The sequence below is a fragment of the Gracilinanus agilis genome, chromosome 1 (genome assembly GCF_016433145.1).
Source record: "Gracilinanus agilis isolate LMUSP501 chromosome 1, AgileGrace, whole genome shotgun sequence".
NCBI lineage: Eukaryota > Metazoa > Chordata > Mammalia > Didelphimorphia > Didelphidae > Gracilinanus > Gracilinanus agilis.
Genome location: NC_058130.1, coordinates 388,918,868 through 388,945,310, shown reverse-complemented (window position 1 = coordinate 388,945,310; position 26,443 = coordinate 388,918,868). Strand labels below are relative to the sequence as shown.

The 26,443-nt window shown below is 38.5% G+C and overlaps 1 protein-coding gene across 1 annotated transcript in view; it reads left to right on the top strand.

Moving 5' to 3' along the window:
• Positions 1-26,443, top strand: part of LOC123231529 (O-acyltransferase like protein-like) — a 75,735-nt gene that overhangs the window by 42,020 nt on the left and 7,272 nt on the right. Inside the window, 7 exon segments of the mRNA XM_044657797.1 lie at positions 1,190-1,369; positions 4,049-4,119; positions 4,121-4,155; positions 7,357-7,458; positions 8,848-9,013; positions 19,974-20,053; positions 23,977-24,090. Of these exon segments, the coding sequence (XP_044513732.1) occupies positions 1,190-1,369; positions 4,049-4,119; positions 4,121-4,155; positions 7,357-7,458; positions 8,848-9,013; positions 19,974-20,053; positions 23,977-24,090 (748 nt within the window).

Sequence of the window (26,443 nt, the reverse complement as noted above, 5' to 3'; positions counted from 1 at the left end):
AACATATATTAACTTGAAACATTTTAAATTATATTAATGAAATCATATTTAAAAGTCAACCCAAAACTGTTTCCTGACTTCATATGGTACCTCACTCTCTAAGTAGCCAAGAGAAATGCTGATCAGAACAGAGTGCAAATTGGGAAATTCCTGCTTAAATCCAGCTGCCTTTAATGTCTCTTTTTGATTCTGCCTGGGAAAAAGGCTGAATGAAAAGACTAATTTGAGCTAGAAACCAGAAAACAATATGAAACTATTAAAAATAATAGAGATACGGACTTGTGGTTTAAAAATGCTTTACATACATTATCTCATTTGATCCTTCTAACATCCCTGTGGAATAAGTAATGCAAGTATTATTATCTCTATTTTACAGTAGAGATTTGGAAACAGTTTCATGTTTAATACTGATGTCAGAACATAAAAATACAAGTAAATCAATTCTGTTTTCCTCAAATAAAAGTATATTTTATTAGAGAAGCTCAGTGCTTTTAAAAGTTTGGCCAGATCCTGAAAAGAAGTCATTTCTTGGAAATAAGCCAGGAACTTTTAGAGAGCCTATCAGTGTTCTAAGTCATTAACCTTCTCATCAGTAGTAAACTAGCAAAATATCAGGCAAAGAGTATTCAGTACATACCCATAAAAGGTATTTGTTGAACCTAAGTGCTTTGAGGACAAGTACTTTTTTTTTTAATTTTTTTTTTTTATTTTCTAAATGTCCAGCACAGGGATTTATACAAAACTGATACTTTAATGATTTTGTTGAATTAAATGGGGGGAGGGGACCCTGAAGAGAGTAACATAATTTCTCCCCTTAAATATATAAATTAAAAGGCTTTTTAGGGGGTAGCTAGTGTATTAGGTAGTCCAGAAGTCTTGGGTTCAAAGCTGGCTTCAGACACTTAACCCTGTGTCACTTAATCCCTATTGCCTAGCCCTTATCTCTGTTCTGCCTTGGAACCAATAATTAGGCTTAATTCTATGATAGAAGGTAAAGATTTGCAAAAAGAAAAGCTTCTTAGGAGCTCCCTCCACCATTGAAATCATAGCAACTGTCCTTGTACCTTGATTAACACTGGTGATGTTCCCAGCATGTGAACTCAACAGGAAAAAACTAGAAATGTCATCTGGGGTGAAATCATGAGCTGTCTTGCTCAGACTTCCTCATGAAGCCATCTTTCTTGTTTAGTGTACTTAGGAATCTTGGACCAAACTCTGAAGTGTTTTTCCTGGCAGAAAAATATGCGTGCTGTCTGGATCCAGAAGCTCCCCAAAGAGCCCTGCTCCACATTAAATGGCATCCGAGTCTTGAGTCTCTTATGGGTCATTTGTGGACACACCAGTCAGATGACCTCCTGGCAGACTCTGGGTAGGGAGAGTGGATGTACCCTGCTATTCGAACATTCATAGATGGGGGGTTGGTCTGTATTGCATTTTATTAGAAGCCGAGCAGAGCAAAGAGACTTTCACAAGGCATTTTGCTATTCATTCAGTGACCTTAAGCATCTGTCCTACGTATCTGCCTTCCTTTTCTGATCCTCTTGCCAATGATGCCTAGGAATTTTATTGTCTAAACCAGGGATGCCAAAATCAAATAGAAACGGGGGCATCTAGGTGGCTCAGTAGATAGTCAGGTCAAGAGATGGGGGTCCAACTTTAAAATTGACTCAGATATTTTCTAGCTGTGTGTCCTGGGGTCAATCACTTAACCCCAGTTTCATAGCCCTTACTGATCTTCTGCCTTGGAACTGACACAATATGGATTCTAAGACTGAGAGGGAGATTTTGGGAAAGAGAGTCAAGTTTGCAGCAAAAAGAATGGAATTTGATGTCTTAGAAGATAAGAGTTTGAAAAAATCAAATAGAAATAGATCTTTGTGGACCACATATTGACTTGGAAAACCACAGATTAATAATATCCACATCATATTATATTTTGCTTATTTTGTTAATGTTTCCCAATTACATTTTAATTTAGTTCAGGCTGGGAAGTTTGAGGCTACTTGTGGACAGTAGCAGCAAGTTTGACACATCTGGAACTTCCAAACCACCCCTCGAGTTGGCAGGGAAGCCAAAAAATTAGCACAATTTTAAAGTAACTTGATTTCTCTTAATGATAAATAGAACTCTTGACTTCAATCATTTGGGCATAAATATTCATTAATGTACTTTAATAATTCAAAAGATCTTTGTATCTATTAGCACAGGCTTTCTGTTATACTGTCTTTATATACAGTCTTTATGAATTACTGTGGCCAAAAATATTTGCCACTGTATAGCCAACCTTTAGGTGCTACGCCTCTTAAAACTCAGGTCTGATCCTCAAATAATAGATATGTAGCTTAATTCTGGGTCTGTACTCAAAATCTTTTTAGCTTGATGAGACTTGCCTGACTTTGTTATCCATTGGCCTAGCTATTGAGAACTGAGAACCTAAGGAGTAGAATTTATTTTGGAGTACAATTTTAATGGGGGAAATCATGTAAAAAAATTACATTTGTAAGGATAATGTACCATTCCGAGCAGAAATTTGAATCCCTAGGTAAAGTGAGGTACTTAATTTTCTAACATGGAGCTAGTATCAACCATCATTTCTCTGACATTGTTTTATCTTTAAAATAGTGGGGCTAGACTAGATAATGTCCAATATCTTTTTGCGTTCTAAATCCTATGACTAGGGAACTTGACCTATGTTTTAGTAGGTAAACTAGGAAGTTATCTGAGGTACATAGGAGTTACATGTGATCCCAGTTGGGGAAAGAACCAGGAAGTGTTTGAGTCAAAATTTGAACCCCATACTTCTGATGCTAAGCCCAATATTCTATCTACCATGGCATACTTCCTAGGGGATCTCAATAGTACTTAAACAGCTTTCAAATATGACAGAAACTCATTATTCCTGCCCATTTCAAGACAAATAAACAAACCACAAAAATCATTTCCATTAAAAACAGGCTAATTAATTTATTTGAAAGACCATTGTTTTCCACCCAATAAATTTTGCTATTTTTCTATAAAGTTCCATAAAATAACCTTTTCATCAATTACCTAGCATAATACTAAATCTACACATTAAATTCATATAATGATCTTAAATTAGCTATGGTCAAAACATTAAAAATGATAGTCTTCCAAAAAAATAAAATAGGCTGAATGATCTCCAGACTCCAGAGGAAAAATTATCAAAGTAACAGGCAATTCATAAATAAAGAAAAAACAAATAGCAAAAAAAAACTTGCAGAAAATTTTAACCCCAGTAGTAATGAATGAAATCCACATTAAAACAAATGTGAAGTGTCACCTCATACTGATACTTAGCAAAATTTGATAAAAAAAAATCACAAAACCCTTTCTTGAGGAGACTGGGGGAAAACAGGTACATTGCTAGTTGGTGCTGCTGGTGGCAATGCAAATTGGCACCAACTTTGTAAAAAGCAATCTGGCAATATGCAGCAAGAGCCATAAAATTGGCTTTGGTGTGAGTTATGAAAATCTAAACTATAAAAACTGAACAGCATTAACATGTACTGTCAAGAAGAAGAAGCCAGTTTCCATGATAAAATACTGGCCAAGCTGGCCAAATACCATCTGGCTGGCAACTTTCCTTATGACCCCTTTGACTCAAAACTCCTACCCCTAAGAACATATTCTGAAGAAATAATTTGAAGCAAAAAAAGAGATCAATTTATACAGAGTCACAGTTGTACTAAATACAAAAGTAAAAAAAAATAATTCTGGAAACAACTCAGATATCCAAAAAAACTCAAGTGAAGACTGTATTGGAAATATGAGAAATATAAAGAAATATGAGAAAGTCTACAGAAAAATAATATAGTTAAAAGAATAGAATTTAGTGCCCTCAATCCATTCCATGATTCTGTTTTTAAAAAATTACCAGGGACAGAAGAGATTAGTGTTAATAATTAATTAATTAATTGTCATGGATACTTAAGTGTATAAATTTATCTTGGCTAAATTAAATTAATTAAATTAAATTGGCTAAATTAAGAAAAAAATAGACTTACATGTGCTTTTATGCTCATTATAGACAATGTGCTTGAATGGAAAACCAGAATGCTTAAAAATCCCCTGTACCTTTTTTCTCTAAGTGGTCCATTCATTCTACCTTGGAGTTGACACATTTTTCTTGATCAGGTAAATAATGTCAATTTCTTTTTCAAATTCCTTCCTTCCCCTTCCCTTTCCCCAAACTTTTCAACTTAACAAGGAAAGGTATATGGTGTGAATTTAATTTTAGGTAACTTTGATTTTTCTCAATCTTATCCACTGCTTTTAAGTCACAGTGCTTTCCTTTATCCCTTCTTCCCTCCTCTTCCCTTCCCTTTCTTTCCCTTCCCTTCTTCCCTTCCCTTCCTTCCTTTCCTTTCTCTCTCTCTTTCTTTCTTTCTTTCTCTCTTCCTTCCTTCCTTCCTTCCTTCCTTCCTTCCTTCCTTCCTTCTTTTTTCCTTCCTTCCTTTCTTCCTTTCTTCCTTCCTTCCTTCCTTCCTTCTTTCTTTATTTCTTTCTTTTCCTTTTTTTTTCTTTTCTTCCCTGGCATTCCCTCTCTAACTGAAAAAGAAAGAAAAACAAAACCCTTGTAAAAGTATGCATAATCAAGCAAAATTAATTCCTACACTGGCCATATCCAGAAAATATCTCAGTCTGCATGCACCTTGACTCTATCCCTTCTCTGTACAGTGGCAGACTGCATGTTTCATCATGAGTCCTTAGGGATTATTTTGTGATTGGTTACTGCATTGATGAGAATTCTTAATTTTTTTCAAAGTTGTTTGTATATAAATGTTGTTATTGTATGTCATTCTCCCGGTTTTACTTCTCTCAGCTTCAAGTACAAACCTTACTAGACTTTTCTGAACCCATCTCTTTTGTTATTTATTATAGCACAATAATATTCTATCTCATATAATAGCCCAATAATATTCCATCTACTATATTTTATTCAGTCACTCCTCTTTTGATGGGCAAACTCACTTTGTTTTTAGTCTTTTGCCACCACAAAAGAGCTGCTATAAATTATTGTATATATGAGCCTTTTGCAGGAGTGTGCTGGCAAATGTTCAACTACTGGCTCTCTGAAAAAAAAATGTACACATTATCCACTTTTAAGTTATTCTGTTTTAACATGTTCTCCTTCACAGCCTTGAGTCTAGAAAATCAACAAAATAATTAAACCCTGATTTGTCCCATTTGCCATTTTCCCATATGGAAATGCTCACACTGAGAATTCAGTAATGGGTTCTTGAGAGCCCCAACAGACAGCTCCAGCACCTCCTCCCTCCAATGTCCACCTTTGATCTGCACAAATATTATTTTCTTCAATTTTTGCTTTTGCCGCAAGTGAACTTGACAAACTCCATAACGCTGCCTTTTGAAAAAAGGATGATTTCTACTTATTAACTTATGATTGAGGTAAGTACCCTTCTTAGCTTAGATAATAAAAGCTTGTATAATGAAAGCTTCCTTTTATAGGCTCACAAAACCCTCACATAACTATCTCTTTAGCTCCTCCCAATAGCTCTGTGAAGTAGGTGGTGCAAATATGATTATCCCAAGTTATAGAAGAGAAAACTGAGGCTTAGAGTTGTTGAAACTTGCTCACAGTCACATTGCTATTACATGTCAGAGCTGGGACACAAACCCAGGTCTTTAGACAACCAATCAAGGCTCTTTCTTCAGTGTCATATTATTCCTTTTGCTCTTTATAGGCCTCTGTTTGCTCTTCTGGAGCAGAGAGGCTCAGTTTCATTAGTTTATCTGTCTTTCTGTCCTTTGTGATTGGTGATATTTTTCCGAGTCCATTTTCTTACATTTGGTTCTTTCCTCATGCTTATGAAAATAATCACACACACATCTAGCACTTCAAAGTGGTGCTGGTAGAAGTTGGGTAAATTTCCATGGCAAAGCTAAGGATCTCTTGAACTTGATTCATTCTACCCTGAAATAGGGAGGAGGTGAAATTGGAACTGGTTGTTCTACTTTGAATTTTTGGCTCCATCTCTTTTGATGGCCACATGACTTTATTTTCTAGTGTGAATCATTCCACCTGTGGCATTTCACAGGAAAAAAAGTAGGAACAAAAAGAAAGACTTCCTTAGAAATCTCACCTTACATCCCCATCACTGACAGTAATCTTCTCTGTGCAGGATGAAAAATTTGGGGTTCTTATTTAAACAGTGAATAAGACTACTGGTTAGGAATACTATACTTGGAAGTCAGGATACTGGGATTCAGTTCTTTCCTCTTGTCCCTGAATTATTACACCAACCTTATTGATCTCTTAGGGTAGGGGTCAGCAAGATATGGCTCTTTCTGCAGGAGCCATAAAGTCAATTTTTTTTCAGGCGCTGTTACACAAGCGCACTGTGAGCACTGTATGGCTCTCACGAAATTACATTTTAAAAAATTTGGCGTTTATGGCTCTCACAGCCAAAAAGGTTGCCGACCCCTGTCTTAGGGTCTTAGGCAATTCTCTTTGTTGTTATTGAGTTGTTTCAATGGTGTCTGTCTCTTCCTGACCCCATTTGAGGTTTGCTTGGCAAAGATATTTGAGTGGTTTGCTATTTCATTCTTCAACTCATTTTACAGATGAGGAAACTGAGGCAAAGAGGGTGAAGTGAAATGCCCAGACTCTACTACACAGCTAGTAGATGTCTGAGGTTGGGATTTGAATTCAGGTCTTCCTGAGTCTAGGGCAGGCACTCTATCCACTGTGCCACCTCAGTGCTCAAGGGCACAACTCTCTAAGACTCTGTTAAAAATGAATCTTTAACCTGTGTTGGTGGAAGAAATTTCTACCTTGAGAGTTCCCCTTAGTGATATTATAGATCTGAACCCTCCCCTCCTACCAAAAAAAATAATGAGGTTTGACACCAGATCATTTTGGATTAAGCATTTAGTCATATTATTTTATCCACCTTGCTTTAGTTCCCTGAGGGTCAGTTTCCTCATTTGTTTAAAAAAAAAAAAGAGTGCTAGTTTAAGTTCAGGGTTGTTGAGAAGATCAATTCAGATCATATATTGCAAGAACTTTGGAAACTATATGGCAAGAGGTAGCTAGGTGGCTCAATGGATTGAGAGCCAGGCCCAAAGATCCAAGGGTCCTGGGTTCAAATTTGACTCCAGACACTTCTTAGCTATGTGACATTGAGCTAGTCACTTAACTTCAGTTGTCTGGCCCTTACTGCTCTCCTACGTTGGAACAATACACAGTATTAAAAAGGCAAAGGTTTAAAAAACAACTATATGGTGTAATATTAAATGGAAGGTATCATTTTTCATTAGTAGCATTTTCAATCATATATCTCATCTGATTTTTGAATTATCATTCTCTTTCAGTGGCTGCTTAAGTGTAAGGTCATTTTTAAAGCTGTATTGGAATTCTGAAGAAGGAATAACCCCCAAAGTCATCTTGAGATACCTTTTCAATTGACTTGCAAGGCACATTTATTTACCTATTTCCTTTTTATCAATCTTCTGTAATAATATAGGACTACTTTGTATTTGCATATAGCAGTCATCATGCCTCTCTGTTTTGTACACATGTGGGTGCTTAGAAAATACTTGCTGAATCCATAACTGAGTTTCTCTTACAGGAAGGTTTCTTAATGAAAAGAAAAGCCAGAAAAAGAAAGACATTTTTTCCTTTATAATTTAATTTTTCAAGTTAAATTTGGGTCAAACTAATTACAGTAAATGTTATAAGAAGAATTTCTAAGAAAAGAATTTCCAAGCCCTAGCAGAAGCCCTGGTTCCTGTCCTCCCCTCTTCTCTCTCTATTTTAGCCAAGCTGTAAGTGCAGAGGCTATTTACTGGCCTTGTCGCCCATTCACATGGACTGTCACCATATTAATGTCAATAGTTCAGATACCCAATCTGCTTAGCTCACTGCAGTTCAGAACTCCCAAGTCTGAGAGATCTGCTAGCCTCAACTTCTCTAGCAGCAGGAACCACAGATATCCCAGTCATTCCAAGGAGTGTTCTGTATCACCAAGTTTTTAGGCAACAAAGAATGGAGATAATTCCTTCTAATTATCTGTCACAGGAGTTGTCCTGTATTCTTTACATCTAATGTAGTTAAGATGGAAGCACATTATAGGGGAAGACATACCAGCTTCAAGTCAATATATCTGAGTTTGAATTCTAGCCCTGCCATTTATTCCCTGTGTGAACTTGAGGCAAATAATTGTATTTATTTATTTATAAGAAGAATGTCTAAGAAAAGGATTCACAAGCCTTCTCTGGGCCTTGGTGATTTCTATTTTACAAAGGAGTTTAAGTATAATTGCACTTCTTCCTCACAATGTTTTTTTTTGATAGTCAGTCCATATTTTATTATCCCCATTTTAAAACTGAGGAAACAGACTCAAAGAAGGTCTATAACTTGTAAGTGGCAGAATGGGGATTCAAATGACTTAAAATCCAGATTTCTTTCCTTTAAAACCCTTTTCCTCTATCTTGGAATCAATATTGGTTCCAAGGCAGAAGAGAGGTAAGGGCTAGGCAAAGAGGGTCAAGTGATTTGTCCAGTCACACAGTTAAGAAGTGTCTGAGGGCTAGGTTTGAACTTCCTGCCTCAGTGGCTCTCAATCCAATGAGCTACATAACTGTCTCTCCAAATCCAGAATTTTTGCCATTACACTTGGGGGTTCTGATCCCATCTCATCAATAACCCACATCTTGGGAATGGGCCAGGAGGGAGTGGGAGAAAAGGGGTGATGATCTGCCCACCTCTCTATCCAAAACAAAAGAAACAGAAAACTTTGTATGGAGGATGAAGTGGATCATTACTGGTAAGCTACATTTACCCTCTCCTGGGTTTCTTGCCAGGCTGCAGCCTCTCCACTTGTATTCCATATGCTTGTTAGCTGGGTTGTATTCCCTTGTTCCTTGGGGATCTGTTTGGGAGGTTCCCATGTACCATCTGGATAACTGCAGGAGGACATGGTAGACGAATTTGCTCCTTCTGAACAACTTTATCTCCGTGCAGAATCCTGTAAGTCTTCACCCTTGGGATTGACAGTGTTTTAGAATGATGGGCCAAGGTTTTGATCTCTTTTTGGGGGGTAAGCCTACTGGCTTAGGGGAGGGCTGCTGGTGAACTCTGGAAATGTCTTAGCAGTATGAGGGTTGGGACTTTCCAGCTGCCAATTCTATCACTTGTAGGGATAGGATCTAATCTAGAATTCTATCACTGGTGAGGATAGGATCTAATCTAGAATTCTATCACTGGTGAGGATAGGATTCAATCTAGAATTTTATCACTGGTGAGGATAGGATCCAATCTAGAATTCTATCACTGGTGGGGATAGGATCTAATCTAGAATTCTATCACTGGTAGGGAATGGAGAGTCATGGTTGTGTTGGCAAATGTTTAACAAGGGGGCTCTCCTGGGGAGAAAAAAAAATATATATACACATTTTAAAGTTTCATCTACATTATTAATACTTTCTTGGGTACAGATAATTGACAGAATAAATCAAGCCCTGATTTGTAGCAGTTTGTTGATTTTGATGCTCACCCTAAAATTTAACAACGACTTACAAGCCAGTTAGAACCAGCTCCAGCAAACTCCCTGGTCATGGGCTAACTTTTGAGTAAGAAGATGGCCCTTCTGAGAGGCAGGGAGGAAGGCAAAGTAATGACAAATGGTCTATAGGGCTTCTCAGTATGGATACCATAGAGCAGTGATGGGCAAACTACAGCCCTGCAGGCCAGATGGGGCCCCCTGAAATGTTCTATCTGGCTGAGTGACATTATTCCTAATCTGATGAATACAATGAGTAGGATACAATACCATGAAACTTTGAAAGAGTTGCCTTAGAAACAGACTGCAGATGAGCATTTCTTTTCCTTTGGCCCCTCTTTAAAAAGTTTTCCCATCACTGCCCTAGAGTATTGATCCTTGTACTCTAATTTGTTCTTGTTTCTTGAGGTCGGAGATTATTTCACTTTGTCTTTCACTTTGTCACTTTCACTTGGAATCTCCAGTGACTATGTCATGGTGGCGGGTACATAGTTGGTATTTAATAAAAACTTGTTAATTGGTGAATCATCTCTAAGCACGTTATGATCGATTCTGCAGCTTGGTCACTCCATGCACAGAAAGCATCTCAGATGGATATCAGATACCCTTACCTCCTGCCCCCCAGCATCTCAATTGGTCTCCAATTTCTAGCTGGACTGGTTGCAGCGAGTCCCACAGCTGCTTCTGAGGACACCAAAGCCATTTTCTTGTAATTCGCTTCTGGTGAATAAAAGCTTCATGCCTGTAATTAAATGGTATCCCTGATTCTGGGTATGTAGCTACAAAGTCTGCTGAATGGCAAACTGCTCATGTGTGGCAGCTTCCTAATTACCCAACATAACCCAGTTGACAAACAAAACAGCTGCCTTCCATTCACAGATACCCAGGAGTTTAGGCTGGAGCATAAATCACTGTCTAAATACCTGCAGGTGGAGAAAGTTCCCTGAGGATGGGTACAAGAGCACGGAAGATGGTTTTGCTCTGTCCTCGCTGAATTGTCTGAGCTTTGGCATGGACACCGAGGTCCCAATATGTATAGCCTGTGGCACTCTGTGGGAATCGGAGTGGTAAGGACATGAGTCTGGTGCCATTTAATTTCAATTACAGGGCACAATGAATCCCCAAAATCAGAATTATTCAGGTTCTCAGCAGCAAGTGTGCACCAAATCCCATTCCTGGCAGGAATTTCCTTTTCAACAGGAGCAAAGCTGTGCTTGGAATCTGGTTCTTCTGTCCCCCTCCCTGTCAGGCTGCAGGAAAAAAAAAATCCGGGGTCCTTCTCTCCATGAACAAATCAAATGAATTTCTCCAAGGATTTTTCTTGGCTTCGTGAAAAAAGCAGCTGCCTCATTTAGCACAGATGGGGACAGTATTTGAAATGGTATAGCCTTCAGTAAGAAAGTTTGAGGCCAAATATTGGATCTATTAGGAACAGACATGGAAGAAGAAGAGCATTCTAGGACTACGGACCCAGGAAACGAGAATCTGGGGCCCATATTCTTCAGTTAAAGGAGTGGCACTATCTTTAGTGTTGTTATGCCCAATTCTAATGGAGCTATCTATCTCAGATACAAGGGCAGCTAGGAGGCACAGAGCATTGAGCCTAGAGTCAGGAAGATGAGTCTTCTTACCAGCTATGTGGCCCTGAGCAAGTCACTTAACTCTGTTTGCCTCAGTTTCCTCATCTGTAAAAGGAGATGGAGAAAGAAGTGACAAAGCACTCCAACGTCTTTGCCAAGAAAATCCCATAAAGGGACACAGAGAGTCAGACATGACTGAAATTAGAGAGCAACAAAACCTCAGTTACCACATAAGGGATAGGACGTGGTGATGTAGATGTTGGGAGAACAGGAACAAAAGTTTTAGGTAATAACCACCTTAGTGATGGTCTGTCAATAATGTAGTAACTGTCCCTCTTGTCCCTCTTATAACTCTGCCTCCAGAGTATTCTGTATTCTGCCTGCCTATTTTAGGGGAACAAAAGGAGAAAGAAGACATTGGCATTTCTTGGTCTTGGCCTTTTGAGATATGATCAGGTACATTTTTTGAAACAAAGAGAAATTTGATTAGATTATGTGTTCTGTTTAGTAGAGGAGGTTAATTTTTGTTAGGGAACTATCTACACTTCACAGCTCAAATCTTCATAATCTTTAGAGGTGTGTGAAGAATGAAAGGTGTGACAGTTTTGGTGGTGGCAATAAAACAGGGAAATAGGCTTGTATTGGAGTATATAAATGAATTCCTGAGAATTCATGAGCCATTCTTGGATGGTAGGAAATTGTACGAATAATGATTTTTAGGGAAGAACTTAGTGAGAATCTGATGATGTAAGGAGAAATTTACTGCCATTTAGAACTACCCAAAAGTGGAATGGGTTGTCTTAGGAGACTTATTTCCCCCTTATTGGAAGTCTTCAAGTAAAGGTTAGGTGATTCCTTCTCAGATATGATGCTCCCTTCACTTCTGGATCACTTACCATACTTTTCTATCTTCTCTCCATCATCCTTCTCATAGTGGGACTGCTTCTGTCCTGTGACCTCTTTTCTGATCGTTGAGCCCCTGACCCAGAACACCATTTCCTGAAGTACCAAGGCCATCCTCATTTCATTTCTAGTTCCACTCCTCCCTCTCTAGATTGTTCCACCTCCTCCCCAGAAGTCTTGCCTCTTCTGGCACTCTTCATCTCCCCTGCTTTCTAGCTTCTCTTTGTGTTTTTGTCTTCCTCTTTTAAAAACTATGATTACAACTTAATATAATTGGTTTCCTTTATAATCTATGTACTCCAATTTAAGGGTTCTAGGTTCAGTCTGCAGAACACTTTTTGCCAAGGTGTTTTAGGTCCATGATATAAGAATTACTCAGAAACAAAAAGTGGAAATCAGAATAGTATTGATTCCAAGATGAAAGGTAAGAGTTTTAAAGAAAAAAAGAAATTCTGAATTTGAGGTCAAAGGATTTGAATCCCCATTCTGACACTTACTATGACCTCAGACAAGTCATAGACCTTCTCTGGGTCTGTTTTCTCAGTTGTAAAATGGGGATTATAAAAAAATGGACTGCCTGTCAGTTGTGAGGAAGGAGTGTACTTGTATTTAAATTCCTTTGCAAAATGGAAACCATCTTTATAATCTTATGTAATTTACTTTGCTCACTTAAAAACATTATTCTGGGAAGGGGTCCATAGCTTTCACCAGATGACCAAAGATGTTCATTGCATACGATAGACTAGAGGAATCTGTGGAGTGGGGAAAGATAGATAATATTTTCTCTAAGGATCCAGGCAGTTAAGAAAGTCCATGACAAACTGAGCCTATGATATTTCATCAGGAAAACTTCTCAACATGATGCTGAGAGGAACTCATGTAGGTTTTTTTGGTCTTGGTACAGAGGGAGAGGGATAATTTGCATTTACATAGTGCTTTGTAAATTTACAAATTGCTATCCTCATAAAAGCTCCAAGGTTGGTAGTATGATGATCTCCATTTTACAAATGAGAAAATCAAGGCTCAGAGAGGCCAGTGACTTGCCCATGATCACACGACTATTAAAACTCAGGTCTTCTGGCACCAAGTTGGCCATACTATTCTCTTAAGAACCCCACTACCTTTTGGTCAAGATGCCCTGTGAATGACCACTACATGTATTTGGAATGGGTGTGGGACATCTGGTATTATGTATAGGGCTACAATAAAAGTTGGTCCACCAGAAGCTCCACAGAATCTTGGGGGAATTGGCATGAGCTCTGCCAGTGTTCCTGCAACCTTGGCTCTGGGTGATGCTGGGCTTGATTAAATATCTATAGACATCCTTAGCCAAATGACTGTCTTCCTAACAGACAACTATTTCTGGAAAACATAACCCCTAATGCCGTGTCCTAATTTGCTCTCTATAACCCAGACAATTTGGTGCTTTTAAAAAATCTGTGGGGTAGGTAGGTGGCATTGCAGATAGGGTGCCAGACTTAGAGTTGAGAGAACTTGAATTCACATCTGGTCTTTGACACTTGCTAGCTGTGTGACCCTGAGCAAGTCACTTAACCCGATTTGTACTCAGAAACAAAAAGTGGAGATCAGAACAGTATTGATTCCAAGATGGAAGGTAAGAGTTTTAAAGAAAAAAAAATTCTGAATTTGAGGTCAAAGGATTTGAATCCACATTCTGACACTATGACCTCAGACTCATAATGATCTGGAGATGGAAATGGGGAAACTGCTCTAGTTTTTTCTTTGCCAAGAAAATCCCAAATGAGGTCATGAAGAGTAAGATACTACCAACAGCTAAACAACAATAACAAAATATATTTAAAAATACACGATAATTTCAGCCAGGAGGTACTGTCAGATACAGGGAGTAAAGAAAAACCTCATATAGGAAGGAGGTAGTGATTAAGTTGAGATTTGAGGGAAGCTTAGGATTCTAAGAGGTTGAGATGAGGACGGAATGCATTCCAGCATGGGGGACACGCAGTATAAAGGCACAATTCATCATAGAATTTCATTCCTGAAGAGCAATATAAAAGCTAGTTTGACTGGACTAGAGTAGATGGAGAGAATGAGAAAGGTAGACTGGATCGAGGTTGTGAAGAACTTTAAATATCAAAGAAAGGGATTTGTATTTGATTGTAGAAATAACTGGGACTCACAGGGGTTTATTGAACAAGGAAGTGACATTTCTGACCTGTGCTTTAGTTGCTTGACAGCTGTGTGAAAGATGAATTGGAAAGAGGAGAGACTGAAGGCAGGATGCCCAATTGGTAGGCTAACATAGTATTCTGAAAAAAAAAAAAGGGGATCTAAGATAGAGCCTAGAATAAAATGAGAGATGGATGATGGATCAACAAAGGAAATTGAAAATCAGTTCTTTTCATTCAGGGAGGTCTAAAACCTGGGGAAAGACAGTTTGGGGGGTCCAAATAAGGAAGACTTTTTCTAACTGTAAGTTTGGTAGACATAGGAAAGGTTGGGCCAGAGAAAAATCTAAGATATAATCTTGTTGGATTGTAGAAGAGGCCCTGGGTAGATTGAAGATTTTTGCATGCCATGGTGATGGCTAAAGCAATAGCTTCTGGAGGGCTATGAAAATTGGTATTGATTGTCTGATTCCATGGTTCTGAGCTAGAATTGATCTAACATCAAGGAGCAGATGGAGAAATGAATTAGAAAAAGAGAGTAGACAAATATCTTAGAACCTTTTATAACTGCATATAATAATAATAAATAGTGTTTATAGAAAATGTTATAGTTTGCAATGAATTATACATTATATATGAATTTAACTTTTAATTTAATACTACAGGAAAAGTTACATTAACATGCTGTTATTGGAGCTATGAATTGGTCCAGCTAGACTGGAAAGAAATTTGAAACCATTTCCTAAAAGTTGCTAAAATGTGCATACCTTTTGACCCAGAAATATCACTACTAAACTTGTACCCCAAAAGACCAAAGAAAGAGAAAAGAAGCCTTTATATATAAAAAAATATTTAAAGCCACACTTTTTATTTTAGGAAAAAAGGTGGAAATGAAGGGAGAGTTCATCATCTGGACAATGTCTGAACATATTATGGCATATAAATATAAAGAAATATTGTATTTGACATGACAAAATATAGGGATAACACGTATTGCTATTTCTTGCCTTCTCAGTGGGTAGAGGAGGGGTGAAGGAAGGTAGAAAATTTGGAACTGGAAATAATAAAAATGATTCTAAAAATAAATGATGAAAGAGACAATTTCAGAGAAACCACATAAAAACTCAAATTCATGCAGACTAAAGTGAACAGAGCCTAGAGAATAAGCTGTACAAGAACAACATCATGAAGGTTTAAAAACTGATTATTGACCGTAATTGTCATCATTATCATTACCATTATCATCATTTATTTTGCTAATCTGAGGGGCATGTAGTAGAACCCAAGTGTTATTTTAATTGACATTTCTTTAATTATTAGCAATTTGAAGTAGTTTATATGCTTGTTGATGAGTTGTGTTTATTCCTTTGAACATTACCTGTCGATGGGGTTCATCAATAATATTATCAACATATTCCAACCAAGTCTTCCAGTAATAATAGAAAACCTCCTTGTGATGCCTAGCTGAGTACTTGCTTCTAATATCCTTCCTATGGAAATAGCTGTCACCTGTACCATTGTATTGCCTGATGTCTGAAAGACACTTAACAATGTTAGGTGACATATGCTTGGCACATTGATTTTTTAATGCTTCATTAGGTAAGAGGGGGCCACTGGTGTGTTTTGAGTAGGGGAGTAAAATGCTCAGATCTACACTTGAGTAAAACCACTTTGCAATTGTGTGGAAGGTGCATTGGAATAAGAAAAATAATCAGAGGGTCAAGGTGGGGAGACTAAATTAGAAAACATTGCCATACTTCTAGATGAAAGCTGAGGAGGGCCTAAAATAAGATCATGTTGTAAGGAGAGAAGATACTGTACAGGTAGAAATAGCAAAATTTGCTAGCTAATTGGATATGTAGCATATCTGTGACAGGAGATAAAGTCAAAACCTTGGGAGACTAGAAAAATGATGGCCCCTGGCCTCAGACACTTCCTAGGTGTGTGACCCTGGGCAAGTCACTTAACTCCCAATGGCTAGCCCTTGCCCATCTGTCTTAGAGTTGTTACTAGGGCAGAAAGTAAAGTTTAAAAAGAAAAGAAAAAAGAAAAATGGTGGCCTCCTTAACAGAAATAAGAATTTTTGGAAGATGCGTAGACCTTGGGTATAGAGATCTTGCTCTATAACCAGAGACTAATCTGAGTGGCCTAGCGTGGTCGTCGGATGTAAAGAATGAAACAGATTGGAAGCACAGCTTGTTAGCTCATAATGCTCCAACTTCATGGAGTTATTGAGTTTATTTTATACTGGTTTCAAACAAAGAACACAAAGAAAGAGTCACAGCTGAGAAGGGGTTACAAATCATACAAAAGAAAATCCTTGGAGGCTTCAAAGTAAAGATAGAACAGGGTCCAAGGCCAAATTCTAGCAGCCTGGATATCAGCAAGCAAATTCTGAGAATTGTAAATATATTCTATAGATATCATAAATGAATTGAGTCTTGTATTTTTTATCAGGAGGACTGCACCTGGCTGGATAAAGTTTTGTCTAGCTCTGACCTTGGCTGACTTAGGATTGTTCTTAGAGTTTAGGGATCTTAATTTTCTTGTAGAGAAATTGTTAACCCAGTAACTTCTGGTTTGTTTAAAGCTTTCCAACGGGACCTATAATATTATTAAGAAAAGGTGTGGATCTGAAAAAAGAGTCAAAAGGGGAGCCTTATTATTTTACTTTAATTCTGGGCAAAATGCCCTGCCAAGGGTTCGACCTTGGCCGTACCAGCCATCTGTACTCTCGGTCAAAGGGAAACAGTTTTAGCCCCCCTCCTGCTGGATTGCTGAGAGCCCAAAGCTTTTTCAATTAGACTATAATGTATTTTAAAGGAAGGTGAAAATTATGAAAGGAATCAAAAGAGGAATCTCATATTTTTATCTTAGATATCCCACTCCAGTTCTCAACCCTGATAGGGAGAAAAGCTAATACATGGCTCTGCCAGTCTGTATTGATCTTTTGAGGGGGTCCAAATAAAAATATCTACTTGAGATTCTAATTTCTCTCAATAGCTCCTGACATTTGGGGAAAAGGTAACAAGTTCAATTGGTACATGCTGAGTTTGAGGTTTCTCTAGGACATCTAGTTTGAAATGTCCAATAATTGGTAGCTAGTCATTCAGAACTAAAACAGAGTAAAGAGTTTGGGGTTGGATATAGAGATTTGTGAGTCTTTGCTTAGAGTTCATAAATTAAATACATGGGAGCTGATAAGGTTCTCAAGGGAGAAAGTATTAAAAGAGAAGAAAGGCTAAGGAGAGAGCATTAGAAGAACAGCCACATTTAGGGAGTCTGATATGGCTGCTGCTGATCCAGCAAAAGAGACTACTGAGAAGTAATCATAGACAAGAGATATATGAGGGGAACCAGGAGAGTAATGTGTCATTAAACTGCAGAGAGGAGAGGAGAAGAGTGATCAATACTGTCAACTGTAAAAGAATACAAGAAAGATGAGGAATGAAAAAAAGACCATTGGGTTTGGCAATCAGGAGATTGTTGGTAATTTGGAGAAAGTAATTTCAGTTGAGTGATGTGGATGGAAGCCAAATTATAAGAGGTTGAGGAGTGACTAGGAGAGGACAGAAGTGGAAATGATGATAGTAAACAGTTTTTTCCCCTAGAAATTTGGCTGAAAAAAAGGGAGGAAAATATAGAATAGACACTTAAGAGAAGGATAGGGTCTAGGGAAATTTTTTAAGGGTCAGAGAGACCTAGTCATGTTTAAAGATGCTGAGGAAGGAGGAAATAAACAGAGGGAGACAAGATTAGAGAGAAAGGGGAAGATTGAGGGGACAGTCTGATGACAAAGACTTAAGGGGATGTTATCACTTGCAGATTGGCTAGGGAAGCAGAGGCATCCAAGGAGCTAGATTTTTGATCTTCAGAAGCAGGAAGGAAGGTGAAAGGAAGAGCTCAAGAATGAAGGAAGGTAGGGGCAGCTGGGTGATTGACAGGCCTAGAGATGGGAGATTTGGGGTTCTGCCCTCAGACACTTTCTAACTTTGTGACCCTAGGGAAGCCACTTACCCCTCATTGCCTAGCCCTTACCACTCTTCTCCCTTGGAATCAATACACAATATTGATACTGTGTAATTGAAAATCTTGTTCCTTTAAAAAACTACATTACCCAGGAACCCACTGACTTTCTGTCATTGCAGACTGATATAGACACAGGAGATAAATTTGGTGGATTTCTGGATCTAGCTCTTTTCTTTTGGTATGAGGGCAGCTATGAACCCAGGACTTTTGAACAGGTAGATTAGCTTGGGACGTGGTTTTATTTTGTTACCTTTTTATTCCTTTTCTTCTAGTGATTGTTAATAAATCTTATAAAACATAATATTTAAAGTTATTATATATTAATTTTAATTTTTACAATTCTAAGACAGAAGGGAAGGGTTTAAAAAAAAGGAAGGAAAGTTTGTACATTATGGAATGGGAATTCTGGAGGACCCAGTGGAACAAGTGAACAGAGTTGAAGTGAAACATGAGTTTAAGATTATAATGAGATTGTAATTGTGATGAGCTGGGGCATGGTTTACTCCTATGTAGGAAATGACTAAGAAATAAAGGGATAGGGAAAGTAACAGATGGTGGGAACTTGCTAGCCATAAGGGTACTAGTAGGTAACAAATGAATTGTGATGTTCACGATATCCAAAGATATCGTGACCCCTTTTTCTGCCAAGAGAGGCACAAAAGAGAAACATGGATACTCAACAAAGGTGTTTGCCCATGTTTAGGAAGATGTCTCGTGCAACATCCAAATGGAAAAGGGAATCCCTATAGAAGTAGAGGGTCTCTGGATGTTCCAGTAGGTAGATGATGCTGTGATGATTGCATCAGACCCCAGGACATGAGGAGATCTCCTCAATGACATTCATGCTCAAAGTTAGTGTTTAAATAAGATTAGTTGAATGAATGATGAATGGATGAATATCATCTCTTTCTCCCTCCTTGTGATTCATTTCCTCTGTGCATTTTAGGCTGAATATGGACTTCCACCCATCCTCTGAAATGAAATAATCATAGAACTCTGACTAAGAATTCTCAAATCTGAGACAAATTTGGTTGAGAGTGGGGATAGGGGTGGTGTCAGAATAACCAAACCCCATCCAGGTCCAAATTCTCTTGCACAAGGTATCCTAATATGAAACCAGAGGAATTTTTAATTTTCTAATCAAACACTGGACATATGACTATCAGCACCATCAGAGCTCTATAGGAATTTGTATACCAATTTTCCAAGCAGTTAAGATGTATATACTTTTCTGACAATGGGGAGGTTGTTCTTTCCCCTGCAACTGAATTCACTCCCACTTAGATACCATGTTGAAGGAAGTCTGAAAGTGGGGGGGGGGGGTGGCTGCCCAGGGTCAGCAAGCAGGGGAGCAGGGTCTGATGTGTCATGTGGCCTGGGCGAATCAGTAGAAGACCACAAAGATGCAGAGAGAATGGACTGAAGGACTACTTTGAGGGAAAAGGTATGATTATCCTCCCTCTTCCATGATGATCCTGTAGCAGATTCCCATTCACCTTTCTCTAGTTGTGGCTCTGAATATGGCTACCCACATTTCTCCATGTCTCTCAGAGGGCAAAATTTGCCCACAGAATGACCTACCAGCTGCCCAAACATCCTTTCAGCCCACTAGAGACACGTTGCCCACAGAAGGGTCCAGCAGCTGTCCAAACATTTCCTTTAGCACCTCCTCCTCATAGCCAGAGTAGTCAGGAAAAGCTGTAATTTCAGGAAGTTTATTTTTGCTGGAAAGTATGAGAAAGATGTGACTTTTTTCTTTCTGTTTTCAGTGCAATGGCTGGACATGATATCTTGCTGATGATTTCCAGTTCCATCTTACTACACCTCTTGTAATCTTCATCCATAGAAAGTGAGTTTCATTTGGGTCGGGGATGCTACCAATGTAGCCCTTCCCCTAACTCTCCCCACAGGGCCTTAGTCATGGGAAGTAAAGTATAAGCAAGTAAGTTTAAGCAATGGGCAGCTAAGTGGCACAGTGCAAAGAGGGCTCTTCCTGAGTTCAAATCTGTCCTCAGATATTTACTAGTTTGGTGAGCCTGAGCAAGTTTTTTTTTTTTTAATTTTAAACCCTTAACTTCTGTGTATTGACTTATAGGTGGAAGAGTGGTAAGGGTAGGCAATGGGGGTCAAGTGACTTGCTCAGGGTCACACAGCTGGGAAGTGTCTGAGGCCGGATTTGAACCTAGGACCTCCTGTCTTTAGGCCTGGCTCTCAATCCACTGAGCTACCCAGCTGCCCCCTGAGCAAGCTTTTTAACCCTGTTTGTGTCAGTTTTCTCATCTATAAAATGAGCTGGAGAAGCAAATGGCAAACCACTCTGGTATTTTTGCCAAGAAAACCCTATATGGGTCAGGAGGAATCAGATACCACTGAATAACAACAAAAACTTAAACAACTTGATATGAAAAACAAACACAAATGAATATTAAATGCTAAACTGTTGACATTTCTCTAAGGTTTCTTCTGATTTCTGTCCAGTTGACTCAGAGATTCAGTTAGAAGTAGCCTGATGGGATAAGTCAGTGATGGGCAAACTTTTTAAAGAGGGGGCCAAAGGAAAGGAAATGCTCATCTGTTAATCTGTGTCTAAGGCAACTCTTTCGAAGTCTCATTGTATTGTATCCTATTCATTGTATTTGTCAGATTAGGAATAATGTCACATGACCTGATAGAACATTTCAGAGGGCTGCATCTGGCCCATGGGCTATAGTTTGCCCATCACTGGGATAAGTGATTCAGTTCTTTTATTTTAAAGATGAGGAAATTGAAACCCAGAGTTATATAACTAGCAAGATTTGAACTCAGGTTTTCCTCATTCAGGCCCAATTTTCTATATACTATAGGGCCATCTAGCTGCCTCTAAAGAGCACTCTACTATTTGTAAGGCATTGTACAAGTGCTGGGGATACCCCTCACCTCAAAAAAAAAGTTTGCTACCTTCAAGGACCTTACATTCAATTAGATTTTTCTATAGTGTTAGCTTGTGCTATGGTTTTCATTCATTATTATCTCATATGTACATTTTTATATATTGATGGTCTTTTAAAAACTATAAATTTCATTATGTTACTAACTCATGGTTTTAAAGCTATTTCCCTTATTATAGTGCATTCAGGATGTTTCAAGTTTTTTTTTACCACCATACACAGGTCTGCTAGGAATAACTTTGCACAAATTATTTTCCCACCCTTCCGGGTGATTTCCTTCCGTTTATTCCCAGAAATGGGATTATCAGATCAAAGGATATGAACAGCTTTGTAACTCTTGTTAAATACATAGCATCCAAGACTATTCAGGAGCAAGACTGGACCAATTTAAAATGCCAGCCGGCAGTATATGTGTTGTTTTCCCCTGGAACTCTGCCAACACTGGTGTTTAATCACTCCTTTTTATTTTATTACAACAAAGTTTTAAGGATTTAATTATCTGTGGGTGGATTTACAATTTTTGGATTATCTGTGATTTTCACCTGTTTGGTCTCCCCCAGCCCAGTCTACCACCTTCTGCAGCCACCCAGCAAATGTAGAAGAAGAGAATTCACTCTCATTTCTATATTAAGCTATCAACAGTATAGTAACCAAAAGAGAAATCCAAAACTCTACCATGACCATCACTATCCCCCTGCAAATAATCCATTCCTAAGCCAAATGTGTATGTGTGTTTCCACACAAATGTATACACATATGTTTGGTATATGTGCCTAATTATATCTATGTATGACTTTTGGATTGCTCAGTGCCTCCAAATTATCTGTGTGACCATTTGCCCCTATTCATATGGACAAGGAAGACCTAGTCTATCTTTAAGAGCAGGGACCAGGAACTTCATCCATCATACCAGAGGAGATCAAGGATGTTCAAATGCAATTATTTGTATTACCCCAGTTCAGATTCTGATCACTTCTATCCTGGACTTTTGCAATAACTTCCTAATTTGACTCCTTGTATCTAGGCTCACTCTTCTTAGATCCACTCTCCAAAGAGCTGTCATATTAAGTCTCGAAACACAAATCTAACTGTCACTCTCCATTGTTTAAGAATCTGCTTTGTTGTTCAGTGGTTTCAGTTGTGTCTGACTCTTAGGGACTTCATTTGGGATTTTCTTGGCAGAGATACTGGAGTGGTTTGCTATTTTCTTCTCCAGTTCATTTTATAGATGAGGAAACTGGGGTAAACTGGGTAAAATGACTTGCCTAAGGTCACATAACTAGTGTCTGAGCTCGGATTTGAGCTTAGGAAGATGAATCCTCCTGATTCCAAGCCCATTGTGCTTGCGCTCTCTCTTTCTCTCTCTGTCTCCCTCTCTCTGTCTCTCTCTCTCTGTCTCTCTCTGTCTCTCTCTCTCTGTCTCTCTCTCTCTGTCTCTCTGTCTCTCTGTCTCTCTCTCTCTCTCCTTCCTCCTCTCTCTCTGCTTTTCTCTTCTCTCTGCCTTTCTTTTCTCTCTTTCTATCTCTGTCTTTCACTCTCTCTGCCTCTGCCACCAAATTGCCCAGAAGAAGCCCCAGCAGATCCCTGTTGCCCCTGGAATAAAATACAACCTCCCTGCCTGGCATTTAAAGCCTTTTCCAATCTGGCTCCAAACTATCTTTCTAGCTTGATTGCCTTTTATTCTCCTATATTCCAGCCAAATCACCTAACTTTCTGTACCCTGGATAGAACATTCTATCTCCCACTTCCACATTTCTGCAGTGTTTCTCAGAGCACTTACCTTCCTTGAAAGCTCAACTCAAATGCCACCTCCTACAAGATCCCTTTCCTAATTCCCCCAGTTATTACTGATCCTCAGCTCTTTAGATTACATTTATTTTCTTTGTGTTTTTATCACCATTGTATATGTCCCTCTTTCTTCTCCCTCAGTATTCCTCATTCTATGAAGACAAGAATAATTTTTATTTTTATCTCTATATCCTCAGTGTTAGTGTATTGAATTGACTTTGATTTGGTTTGGCCAGTCTGACAGGAAGATTCAGAATGTCCTGGGAAGATAAAGTGACTGAGGTGCTTAATTTGGGACCAGAGACTAAAGGATATACCCACTAGAACCATGTACCATGAATCTAATCGAGGGAAACCCTCTTGTGATGGAGGATGTCCTAGGTCATAGTCAACAGACTTGTATACTGGACCAAAGATAAAAACAGGAAATGTCAGGAATGATTGGCATGCCTTCTCATCTTCCCCTAAAAGTAGGACTATATTGAGTTTCCCAAGCAAAGAGATATAGTAAAAAACTATGGTTTGGGATATTTTTCTTCATTGACTCGAGATTGGACACTTCTTGGGCTTCCGAGTTCCTGCAATGCCAGTCCAGTCAGAGTTGAGGAGAGGATACTAAAGATAGGCAGAGTTTAGAGATGGGGAATGATGCTGAGAAGACACTCTGTCATCTCCCCCACCCCCAAACAAGCAAACAAAATACTTACCAGAAAAGACCATTGCATAGGGGGGAATTGGTATGCTCTTCTTACTCAATGCCCCCAAAAAGCATAGAGATCCAGAAAGCATTTTTACATGCCTGAGAGTGAAAACATGATACTTTGGTCCTTCTTTGAGCCATGGTAACTGGGAATCATGCCATAAGACCCTGCAGACTGGAGTAGATGACCTCCAGAAAGGACTCTGCCTAGGGGTCTCTGTACTTATAATGTCTTCTGATTGACTGCGTAGGCAACAACCATAAGGCTGCTTTTCTCCCCCAGTCCTTCACATTAAGCTTTATAGCCTAAGGAAGCCAAAGAGCCCACCTTTCAGTGTTGCCCTTTTTTCTCCCCAGAGGTAAGTATGCCCTGATGTTCCTTGGAGCCATACTCTTCCTGACATCCTTCACCATCACTGCTCAGCTTTCCCTGGCTTTGAAGCATCCTGTGGCATCCCCATCCAAAGTGAGGTAAATATAATTTCCTTATATCCTTTTATTGAATTCTACAGTCTAGTCACATTGACCTTCTTGCTGTTCCTCGTATTTGACTCTCCATCTCCATCTTTGTGTATTTACATAGGCTCTTCCCCTTGCCTGGAATATTACTCCCTCTTTGCCTCTATCTTTTATTTTCCCTAGTTTCTATAGAGTCCCAGGTCTGGAGGCAGGAAGATTTTATCTTCCTGAGTTCAATACTTGCTAGCTGTGTGACCCTGAGCAAATCACTAAATTAATCTTGTAAAATGAACTGGAGAAGGAAATGGTAAACTACTCTAGTATTTTTGACAGATGAGATTGTGAAGAGCTGGATGTGACTAAAAAATGACTGAACAAGAAATTTCCTCCAAAGCTTAGTCAGGGATAGGTAGAAGGCATAGTGGATTGAGAGTGAGACCTAGAGGCAGGAGGTCCTGGGTTCAAATATGGCCTCAGACACATCCTAACTGTGTAGCCATGGGCAAATCACTTAACCCCCATTGCCTTCTTTGGTATTTATTTTATTTTTTTTAAATGTTGAATATTTTCTCTTCATTACATATTTCATGTTCTTTCCCTCTCCCCCAAAGCTCCCTAACCCCCCTTAGCCGAAGCACAATTCCACTGGGTTTTACATGTATCAAATATCAAGACCTAATTCCATATTATTGATGGTTGAACTAGAGTTATTGTTTAGTGTCTTCATCCCCAATAATATCCCCATCAGCCCATGTGTTCAAGCAGTTGTTTTTCTTCTGTGTTTCTCCTCCCACAGTTCTTCCTCTGAATGTGGCTAGTTTTCTTTCTTATAAATTTTGGTATTTTTTTTAAAGCTCAGTATAAATGCCGTCTCTGACACGAGGCTTTTTCTCATCCTCTTCTGCCCAACTGCTAGTGCCTCTCCTCACGTATGTGTGTGTGTATCTCCCAGTTGGAATTTTTAACTTATTTTTCCCCTTTTAACAACTATATATATATATATATATGTATATATATATATATGTACATTTATACACATAAAGCAATTTTTTAAAATATTTTATTTTAAATATATGTTTATATATGCATATATATAAATATATTAATTATAATATATATAAATTTCTTTACATGTATAAATGTATAGAGGTATATTATAGATATATTTTACAATTTCTTTACATGTATAAATGTTGATTCCCTTGATAGAATATAAGCTTAGCAAGGGCAGGAACCACTTCATTTTGTTTCTGTGTGTCCAATATCCAGGACAGAGAGTGTCTGGCACATGGTAGGTGGTAAATAAATGCTTGCTTGATTGATTAAGCCTGTTCTTGGACTTTTCTCAGGAAACTAGCAAGAGACGATAAGAGCATTTGGTGATGTGGTGATATATAATGACCATTTGTATCGGGATATAAGACTTGCAAGACAATTTTTATCTACATTATCTCATTTGACCTTACTCTAATCTTGAGTGGTTATTATTTATTATTTATTAGTATATTATTAATTATTAATTACTAGTATTGCCATTTTTCTATCTCTTACTTTACGACTTTGTTGGTGCATCCTGAGAAAAGCACTTTGGAAGCCTCAAAACATCATATGTGCGTATGCACATGTATGAGTGCATGCTCACATACATATATATATATATTGATATGTGTATACAGGCATACTTCAGAGATATTGCAGGTTTGGTCCAAGACCATCATAATAAAGCAACCATTGCAATAAAGTGAGTCACGAAAATTTTTTGGTTTCCCAGTGCATATACAAGTTATGTTTAAATTTCACCATAGTCTATTAAGTATACCATAGTATTATGCCTAAAAATTAACATACATACCTTAATATAAAATATTTTATTGCTTAAAAAATTGCTCACCATAATCTGAGCCTTCATTGAGCCATCATTGTTTTTGCTGGTCGGGGTCTTGCCTCGGTTTTATGGCCGCTGATTGATCAGGGTGGGGGTTGCTGAAGGTGGCTGTGGCAATTTCTTAAAATAAGACAACAATGAGCCTTGCCCAGTCAATGGACTCTTCCTTTCATTCAAACCCTTAGAGGCCGTTGGAGGGTTATTAACTGGCCTGATTTCAGGAAGCCTGAGGAGAGGAAGAGAGATAGGAAGAGCCAGTTGGTGGAAGAGTCAGAGCACAGACATTTAACAGTTGAGTTTGCCATCTCATATGGCAATTACAGAACAATTACAGTAGGAACATCAAAGATCTCTGACTACAGATCACCAGAACAGATAAAATAGTAATGAGAAAGTTTGAAATATTGGGAGAATTACCAAAATGTGAGGCTACAATAAATACCACCAGAATCAGATTAAAGTGTAATTGGGGGGGGGGGG